Source organism: Bos taurus, chromosome 11, assembly GCF_002263795.3.
Source record: "Bos taurus isolate L1 Dominette 01449 registration number 42190680 breed Hereford chromosome 11, ARS-UCD2.0, whole genome shotgun sequence".
Classification (NCBI taxonomy): domain Eukaryota; kingdom Metazoa; phylum Chordata; class Mammalia; order Artiodactyla; family Bovidae; genus Bos; species Bos taurus.
In genome coordinates this window covers 94,854,096-94,877,781 of record NC_037338.1, presented here as the reverse complement: position 1 = coordinate 94,877,781, position 23,686 = coordinate 94,854,096, and the positions used below count along the sequence as shown (strand labels likewise).

Sequence of the window (23,686 nt, the reverse complement as noted above, 5' to 3'; positions counted from 1 at the left end):
CATCTGTAAAATGAGGTTAATAGGATGCACCTTTCAAAACTGGATGCAGTGCTCAACAGGGACACCTGCCTGAGTGCAGTAAGTAGGAGGTTTGGTAGCTATGATGAAGTGGTCACTGCTTGCTGTCTTTTTCTTTTTTAAAAAATACTCACTCAGTTTTTTCTCTTGAAGTGTGTAAATGTTAAGTTCATTTATAAAGAATTCCACTGAGAAAGGAAATGTTACAGGTTCAACGACTTGTTGTGATTAGATACTTTATCAGGAAACTTACTGCACATTCATTTTCCCCTTTGTTCTCTTTGGCGCAGCCTCACAGTTAGCCAAGTTGGCCAGAACTTCACATTCGTGCTCACTGACATTGACAGCAAACAGAGATTCGGGTTCTGCCGCTTATCTTCAGGAGCAAAGAGTTGCTTCTGTATCTTAAGGTAAGGAAAATGGCTTTGGCTATTGGCTAGTTCTATGAAACAATGTCAGCTTTTGGGTTGGTCTTCTGTAATTAAATTTTCCAGCTGTTCTTTTTATTTTCCTATCTGCTTCCCATAAGTCACTGCACTTGGGGAGAAGAACTTTACAATGTTGTCCTTGCACTTTAAGTTCTACAGATAATTGTATTTATTTATTTGTATCACATCCCTTGGGTGGAAAAAGGGATCATTGCGTCTGTGGAGTGTGTAGAAGCTGGAGAATCAGTATGGCTTCAGTTCCTCCTTCTGTTATCTGGAGCTGTCAGAAATTAGCCTGTTAGGCTTTCCCTTGGACATTTTGTGTATGTAAGATTATTAATAAAGTATGTGTCTGCAGTTCAGGACGTCTTGCAGACACTGATTGTGTCCTTCTCAAAGTAACACCCCTGCCCCTTTCGGGTCAATAAGTAAGTAACTGTTTCCCAACTTGGCTCCCTCCGTAGAGGTTTTGAAAAAAGTGCAGAATCCTGTGAGAAGGCTTCTTTAGGTCTTCCAAAATTCCCTTCACACACCAGAAGCACACTTACTTAATGCTCTGTTTCCTCCTGCCAGAGGGGTAAGGCATATTCCGGGGTTGCAGGATGTGTGGAAATCTGATTTCAGAGCTGCTGGCTCTGTGGGCTCCTGCTGGGCGCCTCCTGAGGGGGAGGTAAAGGCATCCCACACACTCTCCTCTGCATCTGCCTTGGTTAAGTAGGTGTCAGAGGGGCCTGCCTCCTGTCTCTGCTCATGTGCAGCAGCACAGGGCAGGATAGCAGGGAGGCGCCCCTGACAAAACCCGGGTCTCCCATCTTGGGCTTGAGCCTAGCGAGGCCAGACCCACTATGAATTCCAGAAGGAGTAGTTCTCTGGTGTACTAGTCTCTGCATTTTCTTTTCTTCCTCACTAAGAGCAGACCCCCTTGCCCCCAGACACACACACACCCTAACACCATGGGGGTGGTGAGGGCTAACTTTCAATGTCTTAGCTCTATAACTGTCAGTCAGAAATGCTACTTCTGCATTTCTCTACACAAATCTTATTATTGTGTTTAATCAGCGAAGTCCACTGGCTCCTTCATCAGGCATAGTATATCTAATTTGAGCACTAGAGGACAACTGCTGGAAAGACCTTAAGATGGAGGTACAAACCCGGCTGCTTTGCAAGACTCCTGTTCTCAAACACACCTCTAGCCCAGGCCCAAGGACTACCTGCCCTGAGTATTAGACTCTGATATAAATTATTATTTACTTTTTTATTTAACAATTTTTTTCAAGAAAATTTTCTCTTACATTTTTGTCTGATGTTGTATTTCAGCCTTGGCTTGGACACTGCATATTTATGTAGTCATTCAGGGAGATGAGGGTTTAAACCAAGTTCTTGAAGTTTTGCAAAAAGGTTTTGTCCCATAATGTTTTGGGATGTGATGTTTCTTTCAAAGCTTGGGTGTATGTATTGAGGGAAGGGAGATTCTTGAATTGGTACAATTGCAACCACTCAGCACACTTCAGAGAGTGGAAAACTGTTTATTTAAAAATTTAAGTTTAAAAATTGCTCATATCTGATTCTGGTGTTTGTATCTACATGTAGGGCCATGTTTGTGACAGGCTAGTTGAATAGCCTTTTGCTATTATCATTTAGAATGAAAAATAGCAGCAATTGGTGTGTTTTCAATTGTGTGTACAATTGGTGTGTACTAGCTAGGAGCTATAGGGGAAAATTTGGTGGGTTAATTCATTCACTTGTTTGTCAGTCCTTAATCGAGTGCTTACTATGAACTAGTCCTTGTCCTTGAAGAGTTCCCGAGATGAGCTGGGGAGATGGATGATCTTGCTACAATATGCTATATATAACACATAGAGTGAGCCCGTGGAATAGTGTCTTCTTACTGTTGCTAATCTAGTGCCCCAGAGCATAGTGGCTGTAGTTTAGTCTTCTGTGGATTCTGGGACATGCATTTCATGGGTATTTAACATGAGGCCAGAAGGCTCTGTTTATCTTATTCAGTTGTTGCTTATGTACAGGGCACACAAAATGGCACTTTCCCTGTGCTTGATTTGGAAACATTGCTGGGTTGAGACTAGCATGTGAGTGGAAGAACTTGCTGTTAACCCTGGATAACGGGTTGGTGACATGTCCAGTGGAGAGGTCTTCCAAGAGAACACTGGTGGGACTTGGGTCTGGGTTACATTATTATTTAGCATCATCTTCTTTTGCTGTTTGGTCTTCTTGCTTTGCTTCAGATGCTTTTCCTTTAGTTAATGTGTGTTTTAAACTCCAGTCATGTTCTCAGTGTGCCCAGTATTCTTAAGTCTGCTCAGCTGCCACCTTTACTTTTGCTTTTCCATTTCTTCCCATGAGGGATGTAGTTCCTGGTGATGGCATTTGTGCAGACATAGCCCCCACTGTTCTAGGATTTCGCTTCTTAGGATCACTTTTTCTCTCTCACTTGCTCACTTGCTTCCTAGCTCACTTGCTTCCTAGACCACATGAACGATCAGACCTTTCTGCCTTCATACATTTTTACCCATCCTTCCAGGCTCAGCTTGAGCATTTCTCAGAGTCCCCTTTTCCAGGCAGAGGTAATCATCCCATCTTCTGGATGCACCCAGCATGCTTTGCACTCTTAAGCTATCCACTCATAAGCCTTGATCTTCTTTTGTCTTTCTCCTAGTGAAGAGTTAACTCTTTACTGGTAAAGGTTGTGTCTTAAGCAGCATCTGCATCCCCATCACTTAGTGTAGTGCTTGACGGAGGAGTGCATGACTTTCAGAGACAGGGAGAACCATTCCATTCAGTTGGAAAAGCAGAATACTGGGGGCTCAAGTGGGAGGACAGGCCTCATTGGATACTAATTCAAAGAGAAAATACGAAGTCCTGTTGTTGGCAGAAGCATGGTTCATATTACCGGACAATTCATATTAGTCGTAAGAGGTGCACCTTTGATTCTTACACTTTGGATTCAGTGACACACTGGACAGGCATTGTGTCCATAAAGGATTGGGTCATTAGTATGTTACAAAATTTAGACGTAATTTTACAATGAAAGGTTCTTAGACATCCTTTACTCAATATAACTTATTAGATTCATTGTTAGGGGCATTGTCTGTTCTTCCCCACTAGAATGTAAGCTTCATGAAGCCTGGGAATTCTTAACCTGTTTTGTTCACAGATACATCCAAAGCATATTAAAGAATGTCTCTGTACGTAGTAGACAGTTAGTAATACTTGTTTTATGAAGGATTGAATCCCTAAGTTTATTTTAAAAAATTCTTTTTCAAAGTTTTTTTGAACTCTTGTTACCAGCTAACCTTGACAGAGATGTAGTTGTACTAAAGTAAAAACTCTTATTAACAAAAATACCATGGTATATAAAGTCAAATGCATTATTTCCTTCCACAATTGACTGGTTCTTTATATTAAAGCATTTTACTTTTCTTTGAGAGTCACCGTTATATTATTTAGCTAGTTACTAGATGGTGTGTGCGTGTGTGTGTGTGTTCAGTCGCTTCAGTCATGTCTGACTCTTTGCAACCCTATGGACTGTAGCCTGCCAGGCTCCTGTGTCCATGGGATTTTTTAGGCAAGAATACAGGAGTGGATTGCCATGTCCTCCTCCAGGGAATCTTCCCAACCCAGGGGTCGAACCCACATCTCTCATGTCTCCTGCATTGGCAGGTGGATTCTTTACCACTAGTGCCACCTGGGAAGCCCCAGGTTAAAAGCACCAGCTAGGAGAACATGAGTTATGAGTAAGTTAGTTGTTCTTCTTTATAAACCCAAGAATCCAAGAAAGTATTTTAGCATTCTCAGATAGCACCATCTGAGTCTAATATGTACTAAATATTTACCTCTGAAATCTTAATATTGTAAGACAAAGACAAAGTGACCTAGATCACTTTTTTTGTGGCTTCTTTTGCCCAAAAAACACATGACCCAACAAGGCTAAAACTGTAATAAAATATGCTGTTTATAAACAGCTTCTGGTTTTGGATGATCAGAAGAAATGTAGGAGTTCAAAGTCATAACTGTATTGCTTAGAGTGGGGAGCAGTAGATTATGGAAGATAAGCCATATAGTATTAACTTATTCTTTATAAAGGCACTTTAAAAGTATTTGTGTTCTACAATTTTCTACTTAATATATAGGGATCTTATTTCAGCTTTTGAGAAACCTTGAGTAACAATATTTATATCCAAATAGAGTTGTTCAGAACCTCTTATCCATTTTGGGAAGAAATAACTTGTTTCATCAATATGGCATCTAAATTTTTTTTAGCCTAACATTTAAAGTTTGTATTCACTTAGTAAGTATCTTAGTATCTAGCATATTTCAAGAACAAGCAATGCATAACATGTGGTCTTTGGCCTTTATTTACCTCAAGGTCCCTTAAAATAGAGACACAGATCTAGCCTCAGCTCCCCATATGAGAACCTTTCAGTTGTCCTATTCATCCAAGACTTTGGTAAGCTGCATTTTCTGAACTTGGTATTTCAAACTGTTAACAATATATACTTTTTGCCCTTTACCAAATATGAAGTTGAATTTGCTTCTAGGTGCACTGTTCCAGGCCACCTCTGATTTTGATACCCATCTCCCATTTCACTTCTACTACCCTTACTGTCTTGGGGGCCACTTCATCTTTGGGAAGGAACTAGTAAATAAGTAATTAAAATATATTGTGATAGATGCTTTTTTAAAAAATATGTATCCGTAAGTTTCTTTGGGGTCACAGATTAGGCAGAGCTCATGTTTGACTTGCAGAATCAGAGAAAGTGTTGCTGCTGGGTTCCAGTTAAATTGGACCTTAGAGAATCAGTGGAGGCTTGCCTGGAGGAGAACGGGAGGAAAGCTCTCTGGGCAGTGGGAACTGGTGCACAGAGGTCCAGAGAAATGGAAGGTACAGTAAAAGAATGATGAGAATTCTGATGAAAGATCGATAGCGAGAGACGGTGCCGTAAAAGTCTTGGGACAAGACTGTGAAAGTCTTTGTGGGCCATGCTCAAGATTTTGAATTTATCCCATAGAAAATGTTGTGTCACCTGATGGTCTGGGGCAGGTGTTAGAAATATTGATGTTTGTACATGAAATTGCTATCTACACAAGCTTGGGGTTTTCTGGTTGTTAGAGGGATGCTGTACATCACTTTGGGAATAGCATCTGATTTAGATTGGAATTTTCAAGACTCAACTTTAGTGTTTTTTTTTTTTTTTTTAATAACTTAATAGAATGTGTTCCTTGGATCTTATCGGGGAGTTATTATCCTTCTTTCCATGCAGATTGGCGTGTGGGCTTATGTTTAAACTTTGTGTTAAGTGAGGATCTGGAACATTTTCTGACTTAATGGCAAGAACAACTATTGCATCCTTTTTTCATCTGTATTGTACTCATTTCTACTATAAACAAAAAAGCTCAGTTTTCACAGAAAAAAAGAAGCTAGAAGTAATAGAGTCTGGTTTTGAGAACTTGGGCTTCTCTAACTGCTTCAGTGTTTTTTAAGCAACACATACAGTTTAGGAGAAAAATCAAAGGACTCTTTCCTTAGGCAGGTGGAATGGCAGAAACCCTTTTGGATTGTGTTTTAGCTGCTTCAGTTTTAAATAAGTGTATGGGGATGGGGAAGGGAGTTGAGAAGGAAGGTTGTGGGGACAGCTCCCAGAGTTTTACCTTGAAAGCAGGTGCTGCTGAAATATTCCAGAAACAGATGGAATCTCCTATTCTTGTTTTAAGCTATTTATGGTTGTCTCGCCTGAGGGTACCCTGCTGTACAAAAATGTACAGCCTGATGTTTGAGGGCAGTTTGGTCATCAAAGCTGGGTCCCCTCTGGGAGACATCAGCCTTTCTTCCCAATGCCTTAAATGCCATTTGGGAAACCTGGATCTTTCATACTATTTAACAGAAGATTTTCCTCTGCTTTTCGAGTGTTTCCATCTCTCTGGGGCTGTTTGATTTCTTTTTAATTCCTTCCCTTAAAAGTATGATGGGCCAATGTTGTTTTCTGGATGGTCAGCTGGGAGAAGGCTTGATTGCTGTGGCAGATTATAATTCCACTCATTGTGGATCCTGGCACATGGCTTCTGTCAGAAACTGAACCCATGGGATGGGGCCTGTGGAGGCTCTGGTTTACTAGGCCCAGGGCCTTTTCTGAGAGTATTTTGAAAGGCTTGCATGGGAGGTGTGCTCATCAGAACATCACTTTGTGGGAGGCTTTAACTTTTTTTTTTTCTTAATTAAAAAAATGAAGTGGTTGGGGCATGTTGCATGTTTTATTGCCACACAGATGCCTTCATGCTTAGAAATATATAATCCTCTAGGGAGTCACAATTCGACAATGGTAACAAGCTGTACAGTTTTAACAAAATCACCTTTAAAGAGGAGAAAGGGAAATAAATAAAACTGCTCTTGCTCTCCTAGTAGCCTACCATTTGAGGGCTGGGAAGCTGGGCAGTTGGAAAGACAGGTGTGTCTTCTGCACCAGCAGCCAGCCTCAGGGCCAGCCACTGGAAGAAGAAGCTTTTTTCACTCCTCCTGGTCTTTTACAAAGGAAACCAGCCTGGCTCAGGGTTGGTTTGCCAAAATCCAAGACTTTGGCTAAAAGAAAATTTTCATTTTGGGATTGAATGAGTTGGGCATTGCAATAGACATGGTATGATCTCACTCTATGTTTCGAAGGCAGAACGCTTCCTTTTCTTAATGCTCTTAATGTGTGTTTCTCATCATATATATTTAGATAAAAGAACCATGATGGGTTGTTCACCTTTGCAGAATGATTTCAGAAGTGAATTTAAAGACCTCTTAAGAAAAATGTACTACAGCCCATCCTCATTTTATATCTGATGAAAATGAGACCTGCAGAGGAAAGATTTTTTTTGTCCCAAGTTCTTTAGCTGGATGATAGCAGTTTTCTGACCCCGCAATCCAGAGTCTTATCCAAGATATGACAATGATTTTTCCACTTGGGAGAATAAGCACAAGACCACCTGGGACTAAGGTTTTTCAAGACTCAGTTGCCTCAAGCATCAAAAAGTCATATTTCCTTAGGGCCAGTGTCGTTGCATTCTGTGTGAACAACCCAGGTATATGATTATAGAGTAAAGAAAATGATACAGTTTTCTTTAAATCTGATGTAAGGTATGTTTGAATGGAAAACCAGTAAAACTAAGCCTGCCTTCTGAGAGAAAGAGAATCTTAACAATTCCATACGAGGGACCCTTTTTGGAAGACAGGAAAAGCATTGTATAGGAGAGGCCACTAGTGCTTTTTGATTGAGTTTGAGTGTCATCAATTTTTATTGGACCTCCCTGCAAGCAAACCACTTTCCTACAATAGCAACAATAAGCAGAGTGTATTTATTTGAGCTTTATCATTGCTTTTCACTGGGCAGGAGGTAGAAAGGAAAATAACTCAGTATGCTTCACACCTAAAATTGCCCTTTGGATCTAAGCTACACTCTTATTTTAAGAACAAGATAGATTTGTGAATACAAAGAAGAGTTTGAACTTAAGTTTTCTGGCCCTTCCAGTGATCAGTTTTAGAAGCAGTAGGAAGTCTAACATTTGTCCATCATGGAAAAGCCCTGGAAGACTGAGATAGTGTACCTCTTTACATCATTTCAAGGAGAAAAATCATTATGCCATCTGCACTTTGAAGAGCCCACAATGCTTACAGTCAGTTATGAGTCACTTATTTTTAAGATGTAAAATTTTTTGAGGTTGTGAAGATATACTTCCTCACTAGAGGAATTTAAAAAACTTCAGAAAAGTAAGAAAAGCAGTCTGTCATCTTATGATTCCCATAATGACTAGATGTGTTTCTTTCCTTGAATTGGGATCATGCTGTATTATAGTTTTCTGTCCAGCGTTTTCATTTATCATATTGTAAGTAAGTGTCTTTACATATCATTAAATATTCTTTCCTGAGAATCTTTCTGACTGTAAATTGTGTGAAATTGATTTACAAGACAAGAAGCTCTTAGTTATAAAAAAAAAAATTTTTTTCCTGCTAAGACTTATGTTCTTTTAAAAATGCGTTTGTTCTAGTGAATTTGTCATTCAGCTAATTACATTTTTTAAAAAAACTCAACTACTTTTTATCTTAACATGTGAGCTATTACCCATTTCTTGACAATGAAGAATAGTTGCTAACTTCTGAAAACAATGAACCTAAAAGTATGGCAAAGGCAAAGCACTCGCTCAGCCGTGTCCGACTCTTTGCGACCCCGTGGACTGTAGCTACCAGGCTCCTCCGTCCATGGGATTCTCCAGGCAAGAGTACTGGAGTGGGTTGCCATTTCCCTCTCGAGGAGACTTTCCCAACCCAGGGATCGAACCCAGGTCTCCCGCATTGCAGGCAGATGCTTTACCGTCTGAGCTACCAGGGAAGCTCAAATAAGTGTTAGTTGCTCAGTCGTGCCCGACTCTGCAACCCCAGCCCACCGGGCTCCTCTGTCCATGAGATTTTCCAGGCAAGGATACTGGAGTGGGTTGCCATTTCCCTCACCAGGGGATCTTCCCAACCCAGGGATCGAACCCGGATCTCCTGCACTGCAGGCAGATTCTTTACTGACTGAGCTACAAGGGAAGCCCAAAAAAGTATAGAAATAGTATCAAAAGTCTTAGTTAAATCAAGTGACAAATAATGTATTTAGTTTACTTTTCCTTTCTGTGTTTCACTTTGACATTTATATCTTCAAAGTAATCCTTTACTAGTGTAAGTTATATTATAAATTGCAAAAGTAATGTAGCATAAAGGGACTACTTTTAAAGTTGCACAGCAGTTGATTTTGAGTATATTATATTCTGACTGTAAAGAAACCATACATACCTTAAAACTTCATGTAGAAACTTAGGGACTTTTTAAACATTGTAGATAAAATTAAGTTCTGTACTATAGTATGCAGTAGAAATTGAATAGATTTTTATTTCTCTTTCATGGCAAGTGAAACTACCAGTAACCTTCAGCAAAGCTAAGGGCAATTGTCTCTAACTCAATTCAGAAGTGTTAGAGTACCTCTATGGAGATTTTAAATCCCTTATCTAAAATACAAAGCAATATGTATTACAAAATTAATTCTGAGAATCATCCTTTATGGTTTCTAATCTATTATATTTCAGATGTCTTTGAAGTAAAGTAGGTGGAGCTTTGTATTTGGGGTTAATTGTCTCATTGTTCCGTTATTCAGTCTGGTATTTTAACTAGCTCTTTATGTGTATTAATGAGCCCAAAATGCAGCAAAAAAAATGCTGGGCTCTAAAGAAAAACTTGACATTTTAGAACTTACTTAAACGTGTGGTGGAAAAAGAAATCGGTGTCCTGTAGTTTTTTTGCTTGAACTCATAATGACTGGTTTCCTTTAAAAAATTTTTTAAGTTTTAAAATCCTGCTCCCACAAGAAAACAAGAAGTCTTTGGGGGGATAAAAAACAAAACAAAAAAACCAAAAAGCCACAAAAGCAACTCCAAGCCAGAAGCAAAGTATGTTTGCTAGTGTCCAGTCTTCTGCTGAGCTAGGCATTTGCTGTCATCCGTTTTAAAAGGAATACATATTTGGTAATTTTGGTTATCATTTTAAAGAAATTTTTAATTTGTACCTTTTCTTTATTAGTATATGAAAATATACTAAGTGTTGATTATCCTCATTAAGTAAAGATAGCCTTTGTGCCCTAACCACTGGAAGCAATACTTGTTTTTACCTTAAAAAAAAATTTTTTTTTTTTAATTCCCCAGAGATTATTATCCCTGGTCTTTTTATCTGAAGAGAGAGTTTACCTTCATGCAGTGGGACTCCCTGAATTTGTCTTTCCTCAATATAATACTTACGTTGTAATTGAATGAACATCGGTAATTGGTACTATATTTGATTTTTTAATCTTCTTGAAAATTGGATTAATAATATAAAATGTTTTCATTTACCCAGCATTCATCTTTGTCAGTTATTTCAGTGGTGAATTGAGGATAATACTAATTGAGAATTTCGTTGTGATGACTAATAGAACACACAAAGAACTTAAGTACTGTTTTATCTGCTATGTAAATGTTTAACTACAACCCTGTGCTTTTCTTTTGTAAACTGTGAACTATAATCTGCAAAAGGAAAATGCATTGATTTTAGTGCTATGTACACATGTAAGTATATATATGTGTGTGTACATATATTTATATATTATATATACTCACATAAGTACATACAAAAATTATATAGCAAATACTCATGTAATTACCCAGTTAAGAAATTTCCAACACCTCAGAATAATTTGTTCACCTGTGTGGTGGTGGTTTAGTTGCTAAGTTGTGTCTGACTCTTGTGACCCTATGGATTATAGCCTGCCAGGCTCCTCTGTACATGGGATTCTCCAGGCAAGAATAACTGGAGTGGGTTGTCATTTCCTTCTCCAGGGAATCTTCCTGACCCAGGAATCAAACCCAGGTCTCCTACATTGCAGGCAGATTCTTTACCAACTGAGCTACAAGGGAAGCCCTACATCTGTGTATGTATCCCTAAATAATATGGTATGGTTTTGTCTGGTTTGGAACCTATATAAATTAAATTATACGATATGAAATTATTTTAAGTCTTCTTTTGCTCAGTTTTTGAGATTCATCCATGCTGTTTCTTCTCTTTACTATATGAGTATTACATATTGTATGACCATACTATAATTTGTTTATGCTTTCAACTATAGGTGGCCATTTGGGCTATTTCCAGCTTGTGGCTTTTATGAACGTTCTTGAACAGATATCCTAGTACACAAAGGCACTCGGTTTTGTGGTATATGAGCCTAGGAGTTGAATAGCTGTGTGTTGGGTACATACATCTTCAGCTTTATTGGATAATGCCAAATTGTTTTCTAAAGTGGCTATGCCCTTTTACTGTTCTGCCAACTGTGTGTAAGCCTCCTTCTAGTTCCACACTGCTGCCACTTACTGCTTCTTAAAAGAAGACATGCAACTTGCTATTCTCCTTTCTCAAAGCCTGTGAGATCTGGGTCTTGTCATTCTTTATTTCCCTAAAGATTAATGTGGCCTCATTGTCTGAAGAGGCATTGCTAGAGAAAGAGGCATTGCTGGGGTTGTAAGAAGCAAGTTGATCATCTCTGAGGTGAAATGAGCTGTGAGATGGCATGGCATAAAGAGCATGGTCTGGAATTAGAACAGAATTTGAATCCTCATCCTGCTGATGCAGAAATGTGCTTTTAGGTGCTCCATTTACTCTTTCTGGGCCTTAATTTCCTCATATCTACTTTTTTTTGGGGGGGGGGTGGTGGTGCTGAAGACTAGAGATGATATAGGCAAAAAATCTTGCTAAGGTTGTATCTGGTAGCTTACAACATTATGTGGCTCAGGAGTTTCTAAAAGAAGGATAGACCAATTGTAACATATACATGTCATTGTCATACATGGGATTTGTGTGGGCATGTACATAACCAAGTCTATGTGAGCCTGGTCACATCAACTTGAAGATGATACTGAGTGGCTATAAGGTGGGCATTTATACACTGTAGGTCCAGGTGGAAAATGATCCAACATGCCTGGAAAATAATTGGTGATATGTACTCACAATCTTTATATGAATTGTTCCCATTTTTTAAAAATCTTCTGAGGAAAACTCAAATATATGTACAGATATATGTATGAGGATGTTTATTATAGTATATAGTATGAGAAATTAGTAACAATTAATGGAGGGAGTTTGCTAAATTAATACCATTAAAATTATGCTTTTGGTGATTATTTAATGACATGGAAAACATCTAAGATATAAAAAAAAAGCAAAATACAAATTTTCATATATGATATCTCTATTTCGTAAGAAAATTAGAGGAAAAAAGCCTGGGTGATTGCATACTTTTAAGCATTAACTTTGAGACTAGTTAGGTAATGGGATCACGTGTGTTTTAAATTTTCTTCTTTGTATGTTTTTAATGAAGTAGTTCTTGCAATTTTATCCTGTCAAGTTCAATTCAAATATTCATTGCACCACAGTTTACGTGTTTTTTAATTTGGAAAAATTATAACTACCTTCATATAAAACATGATTCCAAATATAGAATGCTGCAAATGGTAGTACTTTAACTACCAAAATGACCACTGATACTCTAGTATGGTTTTCTCCTCCTAAGTTTCCAGAATGGACTTGAGCTCCAGAATCAGACTTGTCTTCACACTTCAGTTCGACTGTGTACTAGCCATAGGAATGGAAGCAAGTCACTTCACATTTCTCAGCCTTAGTTTCCTTATCCGTAAAACAGAAAATACTTCCTATGGTAGCCGTGAGGATTAGATGAGATTTTTGGTGCTCAATTCAAAGTAATTATTCCCATGTTGCCTTGCAAAATTTAAAAATACTGTCAGTTATAAAATGTACCACAGAGGTTAAAAACAGCTTTTCAAGGGGAAAATAGGAGTTGTATTGAGTTTTCAGATTGATTTCAAGAAGCATCTTGAATTTAGAAACAATGAAAGTAAGAGTTCATCTTAACTGAGAAATGATTATATTAATTTCACAGTGGGATATTTAACATCTATTCTATAGATTACCACTGTTTTACACTCTTCTTATTGATCTTTTAATTTTCTCAGAAATTTCTATCCTATTTGTGTGAAAAGACTAGGAACCTATTCCCAATTCATGCCTCAAACCTGCTTTTTATGGCCTCAGGATCTCTGTCATAACCCGTTTTATGCTTTCACAAACTGAGCCCCTGGGGAGCTGTCTGCACTTTTCAGTGTGATCCAGCTGAATTCCTCCCCTTCCCCACTCGAGCCCTTTGATTTGCCAGGTTTTTGTTCATCTACCCTAAGGATGGACTGAGATTGCTGAGCATGGCCTCTCTTGTGGTGCAAAGTGAGAATTGTTTTTAATTGAGCAGAAACATGTGGAAGGATCAGGAATATCTCAAGGGATTACAGAAAAATTCCAAATTTGTACTACTTACAGCTTGTGTTTAGAGCAGGGTCTGCTGGGAATAAATGTTAGTTAGTGTGGCCTGTGACCTTAAAAACTGTTGACATGGACTTCAGCCAGAAACTAGCCACAGACCTCCTTTGTTAAACTCATTCATAGCTCCTTGAAAACTCTAGTCAGTGAAAGTTGCCAGCTCCAATCTAAGCAGATTCCCCCCCCTTTTTTTCCCATGCTTTGGAAACAGAGGACGCCCCTTAACCAGCAAGGCTTCTTTAATAGGACTACATGGCCTTAAACGCAATTGGAATTGACAACTTCCTGGCTTGGGTTTGCCAACTGGCAGGGCTGTGAAGCCAAGGGGACAAACAGCATTGGGGCGCTGTGCACTTGTGTTTGTGTATGTGCGGAGGAAACTGAACTCCAGAGCACTGCGATACCCCTTCACTCCAAAAGCAACACTCTGGCCTGGATTGAACACATCTTCCTAGTGTTCTGGCTGGGATAGACGATTCAGAATTCTGTCTCAACATAAGGAAAAGAGAAACTGACTGCCCTTTCTTTCTGATGGTGATGATTCTGGCCTTTCCCTTCTCTCCTCAAAACCCTTGATTTAATTTTTTCATTGGTGTTGCATTGCCCAAATGTAGAACAACACATTTTTGGATGGTACTCAGCATCCACTCTGGGGGTTTACTTAACAAATTTCAGTTTTTATCAAGCTGAAGGGGTAGCCAGGATATCCCTTCATTTTATTGGTTGAGGAAATGAGGCATGAGAATGTTAAGCAGTTTCTTGTGCCTTGTTCTCTGTCAAAAAAAGTTATAAGAAAGGGCCTTAGATGGCCCTGCAAACCAGCATAGTAATTGAGACTAGAAACTAGTATTTTCTCTAGTTCTTATCTTTAAAGACTACATTATCTGAATTTAAAGACATGGAGGCAAATGGAATGTTTTGAAAAAATGAATGAGTTAATTAGACTAAAAAGAGGAAACAGTTATTCTGCTTACAAAGTTTCTTTATTTTAATACTATACCATGTTGATGGTGGTTAGGAAAGCTATCTTGATTATCATTTATCATCCTGAGATATACAATCATATCAGTCCATATCTCTCTCTACTTGATTACTTGTTAAATTTTGGTTGTTGGAATGCAATATTTATCTCCAGTTATGCCATTGAAGTTGTTATTTTTAACATAAATACTCCAGCAAACTTACCACTTGTAAAAGCTGCTGATGTTTGGTGTGATTTTAATCAGTCACGTGTAAGGAGAAAAAGGATTCTTGGCCTAAGAATCAATGGCACATAGGCTAGAAATATGGAAACTCTGAGAGAAATTATTTAATTTCCTAGAGACTTTATAAGAATTCAGATGTGTGTGAGAACATATGAGAATACCTGATCTATCATAGGTGTACCCTAAGTTCTTGTTGAATGAATAAAATTGGTAAAAAACAAACAAGCACCTTATTTCCCAGCCCCAGTATTTGCTTGTTCACATACACGTAAATAATACCCCTTCCTCATACCTTTACCTTTAGACCATTTGTTACTTCCACAGAAGGTAGATGATGTCCTAATGTTTTAATGACCTAAAATTCTAATGCAAAGCTTTTAGATTTAGAACTAGATTCAAATTCTGACTTATTAGCCATGTGACAAATCAAGTCACTTAAGTTTTTCTAATTCTCATTTCCCACATCGATAAAATAATGAGACCTACTTTGTAAAGTTGTTAACATATAGGTTAAAATGTTATATGAAACACCTGATATAGATGTTAAAAACAATTTTTTTCAGAAAGGAATTAATTATTTTCATCATATATTTCTCTCCTCTCTGTCAAAGGGTGTCATAGAAAAAGTCTCAAATACTTTGCTGACTCTAAGACTCACCCTGCTCAATCAGGGAATTTAGTCACTCTGAAGATCAGCTAAGAGTGATCTAAATATCCCAAATTCTAAATAGAAAATCTTTGTTTATTTGTTTGTTTAGTCTTTCAGTTGTGTCCGACTCATTGCGACCCCACGTAGCCCTCCAGGGTCCTCTGTCCATGGGATTTCCCAAGCAGAAATACTGGAACGGATTGCCATTTCCTTCTCCGGAAGATCTTCCTGACCAGAGATTGAACTTGTGTCTCCTGCATTGGCAGGTGGACTCTTTACCAGTGAGACACCAGGGAAGCCAGAAAATCTTTACTAGGCTATGGGCTATGGAAATGATGGTTGTTTTCTGTGCCTATGCACTATACTAAGAGTGGATAAGATTGTTAGAGAATATATTTAGATAGATAAATGACTGACAAAGTCAGATTCTATTTTTTCTTGCCTTTTGTCCATTAAGATGCTAGTAATCTCAGAACATTACACAGTACAGAGAATTACATGGAATTCTTTGAACTTGTGTTCAGTTCCCTTTCTCACAGGATTTCACTGTAAGTGCTCCTATTCTTAAGCACGTGTAAATGTTGTTTTACAAGAATTAATTCTAAAGCTCTCCTGTATTTGAGCTGATGAATCCATTGGGTTTCATAACCTCTGTATTTATTATGTGAGTTTCAACCTTGGTGTTTTGTGTGAATAGCAAATTATATGAAGCGCCCCCCTCCCCCCTTTTTGTCTCCTACATACCAGGGCACTAAAAAATGTACTCTGAACAAGGTGGAGGGTGAGCAACTCTCATGTGTAGAAAAGGGGAGATTATTTGTCAGATTTTATTTTGAGGGAATATTTTCCCCTAAGAGTTCATAAACTGAGAGTATGTCATCTTTTCTTCTAAAGATTTCCCCCTAATGTTACCTCATTTTCTAAACTTTCATTAATAGCTCTTTGCAGCTGAAGCAAATATTTTAGATCTTTCTTGTACTTTCCTCCAGCTGGGAGTGTCTTTCACACATCAAAGGCAGATATGAACCTCTCATTAAAAGATAGTATGAGTTCATCATCTCAAAAGTGGGACCTAAAAATCTGAGATAACTTTCAGTTACAAGTCATATCTAAGCTGGACTGAGATTTTTCCGTGGGCTACTACGTTTCTTAATTTGTAGCTCCCAGATGCTTTAAAGTCTGGCCTTCTCCCTTTGTTTTATTATATCAGAAGATTATCCTTACTCTGAGTAGGAACTTAGTTGTAGGGCTTAGGAAAGATAAATGCTTTAAAATTTGCATTCAATAAGAAAATAAGGATCCTGAAGCTTAGGAAGAAAACCCAAAGTTTGCTTGGTACTTTCTCTCCCTTCTCTCCTACATGAATTTTGTGCTAGGCCTTCTTACACCTTTACTGCACTGCCTGCTCTAGTGTCTATAAGGGAATTATTTGAAACTTAAGTCAATTCTGAAAACTCTACAAATCCCTCTTTTCCCACCTATTGCTATTGAAAAGCAACACTGAAATCAGAGTGATTCAACACCTTTCTTGAGAGTATGGCAGATAACTGGTTAAAATCCTCAGATTTTATTTTTCAAAGCATTTCTAGATTAGGGTGAAGGCTGGAATGTTATGCTGTAGCTGAAAGACATACTAATATGTTTTTAGCTTTTAAAATTTGTATATGTGCACAAACATACATGTGAACACGTTACAACAAAATATTGCAAGCTCCATCATTTGAGTAATAGCCACAGCAAATCAGTTTATGTCTTTTCCATAGTATTTACTTTCCTCACTTTGGTCAATTTCAAGCTCTGTGTTAGTATTTTTTAGCCAAAGGTGAAAGTTGTCCTCAGATAAATATTAGGATGGCCTGCCAGCCAAATCCTAGGCAACCTAGTGAATTGCACTCTTTGATAGTAGAAGGGTCTAGTTCAAGTTGCTCTGAATGTCATTTAACTATAAAACAATAGCCTTAACAAAAGTTGCTAGTGTCCTTCAAATGGTTTCTGTACCAGTAGCCAATTCTTTTGGCACTTTAGGATATGAGGTTTGTTCCATTAATAATTTGGAATGCAAGTTTTCAGAGCATTACAAAGCCCATGAATGGTGGGGGCAGTCACAGACAGAAAAGTATGTAGATAGAGTGAAGATGCATGAAGTAAAAACTGAAAAGCAAGCAAACAAAAACATCGCCTCCCCACCCCCCAAAACATATACACAAGCAAGCGTAGACCCAGAAGGTGTTGACTCGGCGGTTTTTCATTCTTTACAGCTCTAGGGACAAGTTTAAATTGGGAAAAAATTGTTTTATTCTCTTGTGCTGTGTTGAACCGGAAGGCACTGTTTGATGTGATCTGGCCCGGGTGTCAGCACTGTGCAGCTTCGTGGTGATTGTTTCTCTTCAGGTTTTCACTTTGTAAAAGGAGAATCAGCAAACAGTTGTTTAGGGTTGTTAAGTTACATTTAGTGACTGTTTTTGTGTGTGTAACAAGCAAACATAGATTAGTTTAAATATTTTAAATTTAATTTCATTTTAACTATAATCCTAAATCCTCTTTAACAAATGCTGGTTGTGACTCCCTGGATAAATGTTAATCTGTTTAGCACTTTACATTCTGGATATTGTTCCTCTATTTAAATTTGTCATTCTTCTAGGAAGTTTTCTCAGCTTAAGGCCAGTAAACTTGTTATTTTACTGGTCTTTTAAATGGTCTTGAAAGAATTTTCTGAGATTATAAATTCCCAGAAGGATATTTATATTTTTGGTTACGTAATAGCTTAGAATGTAAATGTCAAAACTTTAATAACAGTTACCAAATAACAGTCCAGTTACTCACTTGGAATTCAGGTACATTTGTTTTAAGAGTATTGTTTTCAAAATATTTCCAGAGGATGGGAGTTGCTCACGATACATATCAATCCACTGTTTGCTCCCTTTGAAGTGCTGTGATGGCTGCTAAGTCCCCTGCAGAAAAGTTTGAAATCTTTTCCTGGTACTTCCTGTTATCATATAATACTATTTTAAAGATCAAGGGATGCACATGAAAGTCTTTGCTTCTGTTCCCCCCCGCCCCCCGCCCCGCCAAACATAACTAGATTTTCTTAGTAAATTTAATTCAAACTGCACAATTACGTAGTGACTTAGTTCAATTCAAGGTTAAGAGTTTAAAATTTTAAATGTCTTCCCTGTTGATACCAACAGTAATTCTAAGTAAGTAAGCGAAAGTTGCTCAGTTGTGTCTGACTCTTTGTGACCCCCGGGACTATACAGTCCATGGAATTCTCCAGGCTAGAATACTGGAATGGATAGCCTTTCCTTTCTCCAAGAGATCGTCCCAACCCAGGGATCGAACCCGGGTCTCCCTCATTGCAAGCAAATTCTTTACCAGCTGAGCCACCAGGGAAGCCCAACAGTAATTCTAACTTAGTATAATAACAATTCTAACTCAGACAGGATTAACTACTGTACTCCTTTAGCTTACCTCACTGACTTTAATGAAACTTAGTCTTAAAAATACCAGTAAGTTACACTGACATTCTATAACTTTAAGGTCAATAGCCTTACAGCATTGGTAGTTAATTAAGACAGTCTTCATTGGCAGCAGTGTAGTACATAGGAAATACTAGTTTTAGGACTTGGTTTCAAGTTCTGTATATACTTCTGATAGGCCAGGTGACATTGGGCAAGATGTCTGACCTGTACCAACCTCATCTGTAAAATAAGACAATTAGATTAGATAGTTGTCAATGTCACTGGATAAGTTCATATTAGTTTTTAATATTATATAGTGAAGGCAATGGCACCCCACTCCAGTACTCTTGCCTGGAAAATCCCATGGACGGAGGAGCCTGGTGGGCTGCAGTCCATGGGGCTGCTAAGAGTCGGACACGACTGAGCGACTTCACTTTCACTTTTCACTCTCATGCATTGGAGAAGGAAGTGGCAACCCCCTCCAGTGTTCTTGCCTGGAGAATCCCAGGAATGGTGGAGCCTGGTGGGCTGCCGTCTATGGGGTCGCACAGAGTCAGACACGACTGAAGCGACTTAGCAGCAGCAGCAGCAGCAGCAGTCAGTATTTGAACTTATCTCATCTGATGCTAAAATTCATTTTCCTCCCACTCTTATGTGCTGCCTCCATCACATACTTTCTGCTTATCTGACTTAGGTTCAGGAGACATTTACTGGTTATCTGTAGGTGCTGGGTATTCCAGTATAGGCACTAGAGATGGAGTATTATATAAGACATGCACATTCCCCATCTTCACATGACCCTGGGTTTGAAGGCAGACATATAATTAAACAATAAGTTGTAATATTCAACCCTGCTAAGGAAAGCAGAGGCTATTAGATGCCTGTGTAAATGGTTAGTCATCTGTGTATCTTAAACAGTTTTCTCTGAATAGCTAACTTTACTTGGTTTCATAGTGCAGTCTTGTGCTGTGTGTACTTAATTGCTCAGTTGTGTCCTACTCTTTGTGATCACATGGACTGTAGCCTGCCAGGCTCCTCTGTCCGTGGGATTCTCCAGGCAAGAATACTGAAATGGGTTGCCATGCCTGTCTCCAGAGGATCTTCCCAACCCAGGGATCAAACCCGGGTCTCCTGCACTGCAGGCGGATTCTTTAAGGTCTCAGTCACCAGGGAAAATCTAAAAGTAGTTCTGGTTTGGGGGTGAGTGTAACATTGTAACAGCTCATATTTATTAAATGCTTACAGTTTGCTGAGTGCTTTCCATGCATTCTCTCTTTTAATCCTCAAAATAACCTTGGAGAGGGCACTATGGACCACATTACACAGACAAAACTGAGATTTGCAGAGATTAAGTTGCTTGCCTGAAGCAAAATAACTAAAAAGTGGCAGAATTCTTCTAATTCCAGAGGCTACATTCCTAAACAAATTTGATCAAGTAAGTGGACACATTAGAAAAGTTTAAATCTATTTTTTGTCAAACTTGAGATAGTATGACTTTTAATCCTATTTTGTCATTTTTAGTTTATTTTAAATTCACTTTTTGAAATGTATGGTTTTATGAGTTTTGACAAATGCAGGGTCAAAACATATCTACTACTGCAATTAAACTAGAGTTCCATAAGTCCATAAGCAAATTCCCTTTGTAAAAAGTTAAACCCTTTCTGTTGCCAACGGGGCTTCCCAGGTGGCTCAGTGGTAAAGAATCCACTGCCAGTGCAGGAGATGCAGGATTTGTGGATTCAGTCCCTGGTCGGGAAGATCCCCTGGAGGAGAAAATGGCAACCCCTCTCCAGTATTCTTGCCTGGAAAATCCCATGGACAGAGGAGCCTGACAGGTTATAGTCCATGGGGTCACAGAGGGTCGGATACAACTGAATGAATGAGCACACACATACATACCTGTTACCAGCCATAGACAACGACTGATCTTTTCTTCATCCCTAAACTTTTGTCTTCTATAAAATGCTGCAAAATCTAATCATGTGTTCTATATCTTTGGGGGACTGCTGTTTCACATAGCAAAATGTCTTTAAGTTTCACCCATGTTTGTGAAAACCACAATCACAGAAAGCTAACCAAATGATCACATGGATCACAGCCTTGTGTAACTCAAGGAAGCTATGAACCATGCTGTGCAGGGCCACATCCAAGACAGGTCATGGTGGAGAGTTCTGACAAAACGTTGTCCACTGGAGAGGGAATGGCAAAGAACTTCAGTATTCTTGCCTGAAGAACCCCATGAACAGTATGAAAAGGCAAAAAGATATGACAACGGAAGATGAACCCCCAGGTTGGTAGGTGTCCAATATGCTACTGGGGAAGAGCAGAGAAATAGCCCCAGAAAGAATTAAGAGGCTGGGCCCAAGCAGAAATGGTGCTCAGTGTGGATGTATCTGGTGGTGAAAATAAGGTCAGATGCTTAAAGAGCAATATTGCATAGGAACCTGGACTGTTAGGTCCATGAATCAGGATAAATTGTATGTGGTCAAGGAGGAGATGGCAAGAGTGAACATCAACATTTTAGGGATCACAGAACTAAAATGGACTGGAATGTGTGAATTTAATTCAGATGGCCATTATATCTACTACTGTGGGCAAGAATCCCTTAGAAGAAATGGACTAGCCCTTGTAGTCAACAGAAGAATCCAAAATGCAGTATTTGGGTGCAGTCTCAAACATGAGAGAATGATCTTGGTTCATTTCCAAGGCAAACCATTCAATATCAGTAATCCAAGTCTATGCCCCAACCACTAATGCCAAAGAAGCTGAAGTTAAATGGTTCTATGCAGACCTACAGGACCTTCTAGAACTAACACCAAAAAAAGATGTCCTTTTTATCATAGGGGATTGAATATAAAAGTAGAAAGTTAAGAGATGCCTGGAGTAACAGACATGTTTGGCCTTGGAGTACAAAATGAAGCAGGGCAAAGGCTAACAAGAGTTTTGCCAAGAGAATATACTAGTCATAGCAAACACCCTCTTCCAACAACACAAGAGATGACTCTGCATGTGGACATCTCCAGATGGCCAATACCAAAATCAGATTGATTATATTCTTTGCAACTGAAAATGGAGAAGCTCTATACAGTCAGCAAAACAGGACCTGAAGCTGACTGGGTCAGATCATAAGCTCCTTACTGCAAAATTCAGAGCTTTTGCAATAAGGAGATTGCAAAATTGAAGAAAGTACAGAAGACCACCAGGCCATTGAGGTATGACCTAAATCAAATGCCTTATTATTATACAGTGGAGGTGATGAATAGATTCAAGAGATTAGATCTGGTAGACAGTGCCTGAGGAACTATAGATGGAGGTTTGTAACACTGTACAGGAGGTGTGACTGAAACCATCCCCGAGAAAGAGAAATGCAAAATGATTGTCTGAGGAGGCCTCACAAATAGCTGAGAAAAGAAGAGAAGCAAAAGTCAAAAGAGAAAGGGAAAGTTATACCCAACTGAATGCAGAGTTCCAGAGAATAGCAAGGAGAGAAAGAAAGCTTTCTTAAGTGAACAATGCAAATAAATAGAGGAAAGCAATGGAAAGACTAGAGATCTCTTTAAGAAAATTGGAGATACCACGGGAACATTTCATGCAAAGATGGGCACAATAAAGGACAGAAACGGTGAGGACCTAACAGAATCGGAGAGATCAAGAAGAGGTGGTAAGAATACACAGAAGAACTACACAAAAAAGATCTTAAGGAGCTGGATAACCACGATGATGTGGTCACTCACCTAGAGCCAGATATCCTGGAGTGTGAAGTCAAGTGGGCCTTAGGAAGCATTACTATGAACAAAGCTAATGCAGGTGATGGAATTCCAGCTGAGCTATTTCAAATCCCGAAAGATGATGCTGTTAAAGTCCTGCACTCAATATGCGAGCAAATTTGGAAAACTCAGCAGTGGCCACAAGACTAGAAAAGGTCAGTTTCCGTTCCAACCCCAAAGAAAGGCAATGCTAAAGAGTGTTCAAACTACTCTACAATTGCACTCATTTCACATGCTAGCAGGGTAATGTTCAAAATCCTTCGAGCTTGGCTTCAACAATATGTAAACTGAGAACTTCAGATGTAAAAAGGATTTAGAAAAGGCAGAGGAACCAGAGATCAAATTGCCGACATCCTTTGGACCATAGATAAAGCAAGGGAATTTTGAAAAAATGATCTACTTCTGCTTCATTGACTACACTAAAGCCTTTGTGTGGATTGCTACAAACTGGAAGATTCTTAAAGAGATGGAAATACCAGACCACCTTACCTGCATCCTGAGAAACCTCAATGCAGGACAGGAAGCAACAGTTAGAACTGGACATGGAACAATGGACTGGTGCAAAATTGAGAAAGGAAAGGAGTACATCAAGGATGAATATTGTCACCTGGCTTATGTAACTTACATGTAGAGTGAAAAGTGAAGTTGCTCAGTCGTGTCCGACTCTTTGCGGCCCCATGGACTGTAGCCTACCAGGCTCCTCCATCCATGGATTTTCCAGGCAAGAGTACTGGAGTGGGTTGCCATTTCCTACTCCAGGGGATCTTCCTGACCCAGGGATTGAACCCAGGTCTCCCGCATTGTAGGCAAACGGCTTTACCATCTGAGCCACCAGGGAAGTCATGTACTTGTAGAGTACATCATGTAAAATGCTGGGCTGGATGACTCCTTAGAATCAAGATTGCTGGGAGAACTATCAACAATCTCAGATATGCAGATGGTACCACCCTAAGGGCAGAAAGTGAAGAGAAACTGAAGAGCCTCTTTGATGAAGGTAAAAGAGGCAAGTTAAAAAAGCTAGCTTGACCATGGTACATGCACACAATGGAGTATTACTCAGCCATTAAAAAGAATTCATTTGAATCAGTTCTTATGAGGTGGATGAAACTGAAGCCTATTATACAGAGTGAAGTAAGCTAGAAAGAAAAACACCAATACAGTACACTAATGCGTATATGTGGAATTTAGAAAGATGGTAACGATAACCCTGTATGCAAGACGGCA

General features: G+C 38.9%; 1 protein-coding gene across 7 annotated transcripts in view; it reads left to right on the top strand.

Moving 5' to 3' along the window:
• DENND1A (DENN domain containing 1A) overlaps positions 1-23,686 on the top strand; it is a 531,039-nt gene that overhangs the window by 180,976 nt on the left and 326,377 nt on the right. For all 7 annotated transcript variants that reach the window (XM_059891201.1, XM_015473579.3, XM_015473580.3 and 4 more), the window contains one exon: positions 309-428. In XM_059891201.1, the coding sequence (XP_059747184.1) occupies positions 309-428 (120 nt within the window). The remainder of the gene's footprint in view (positions 1-308; positions 429-23,686) is intronic.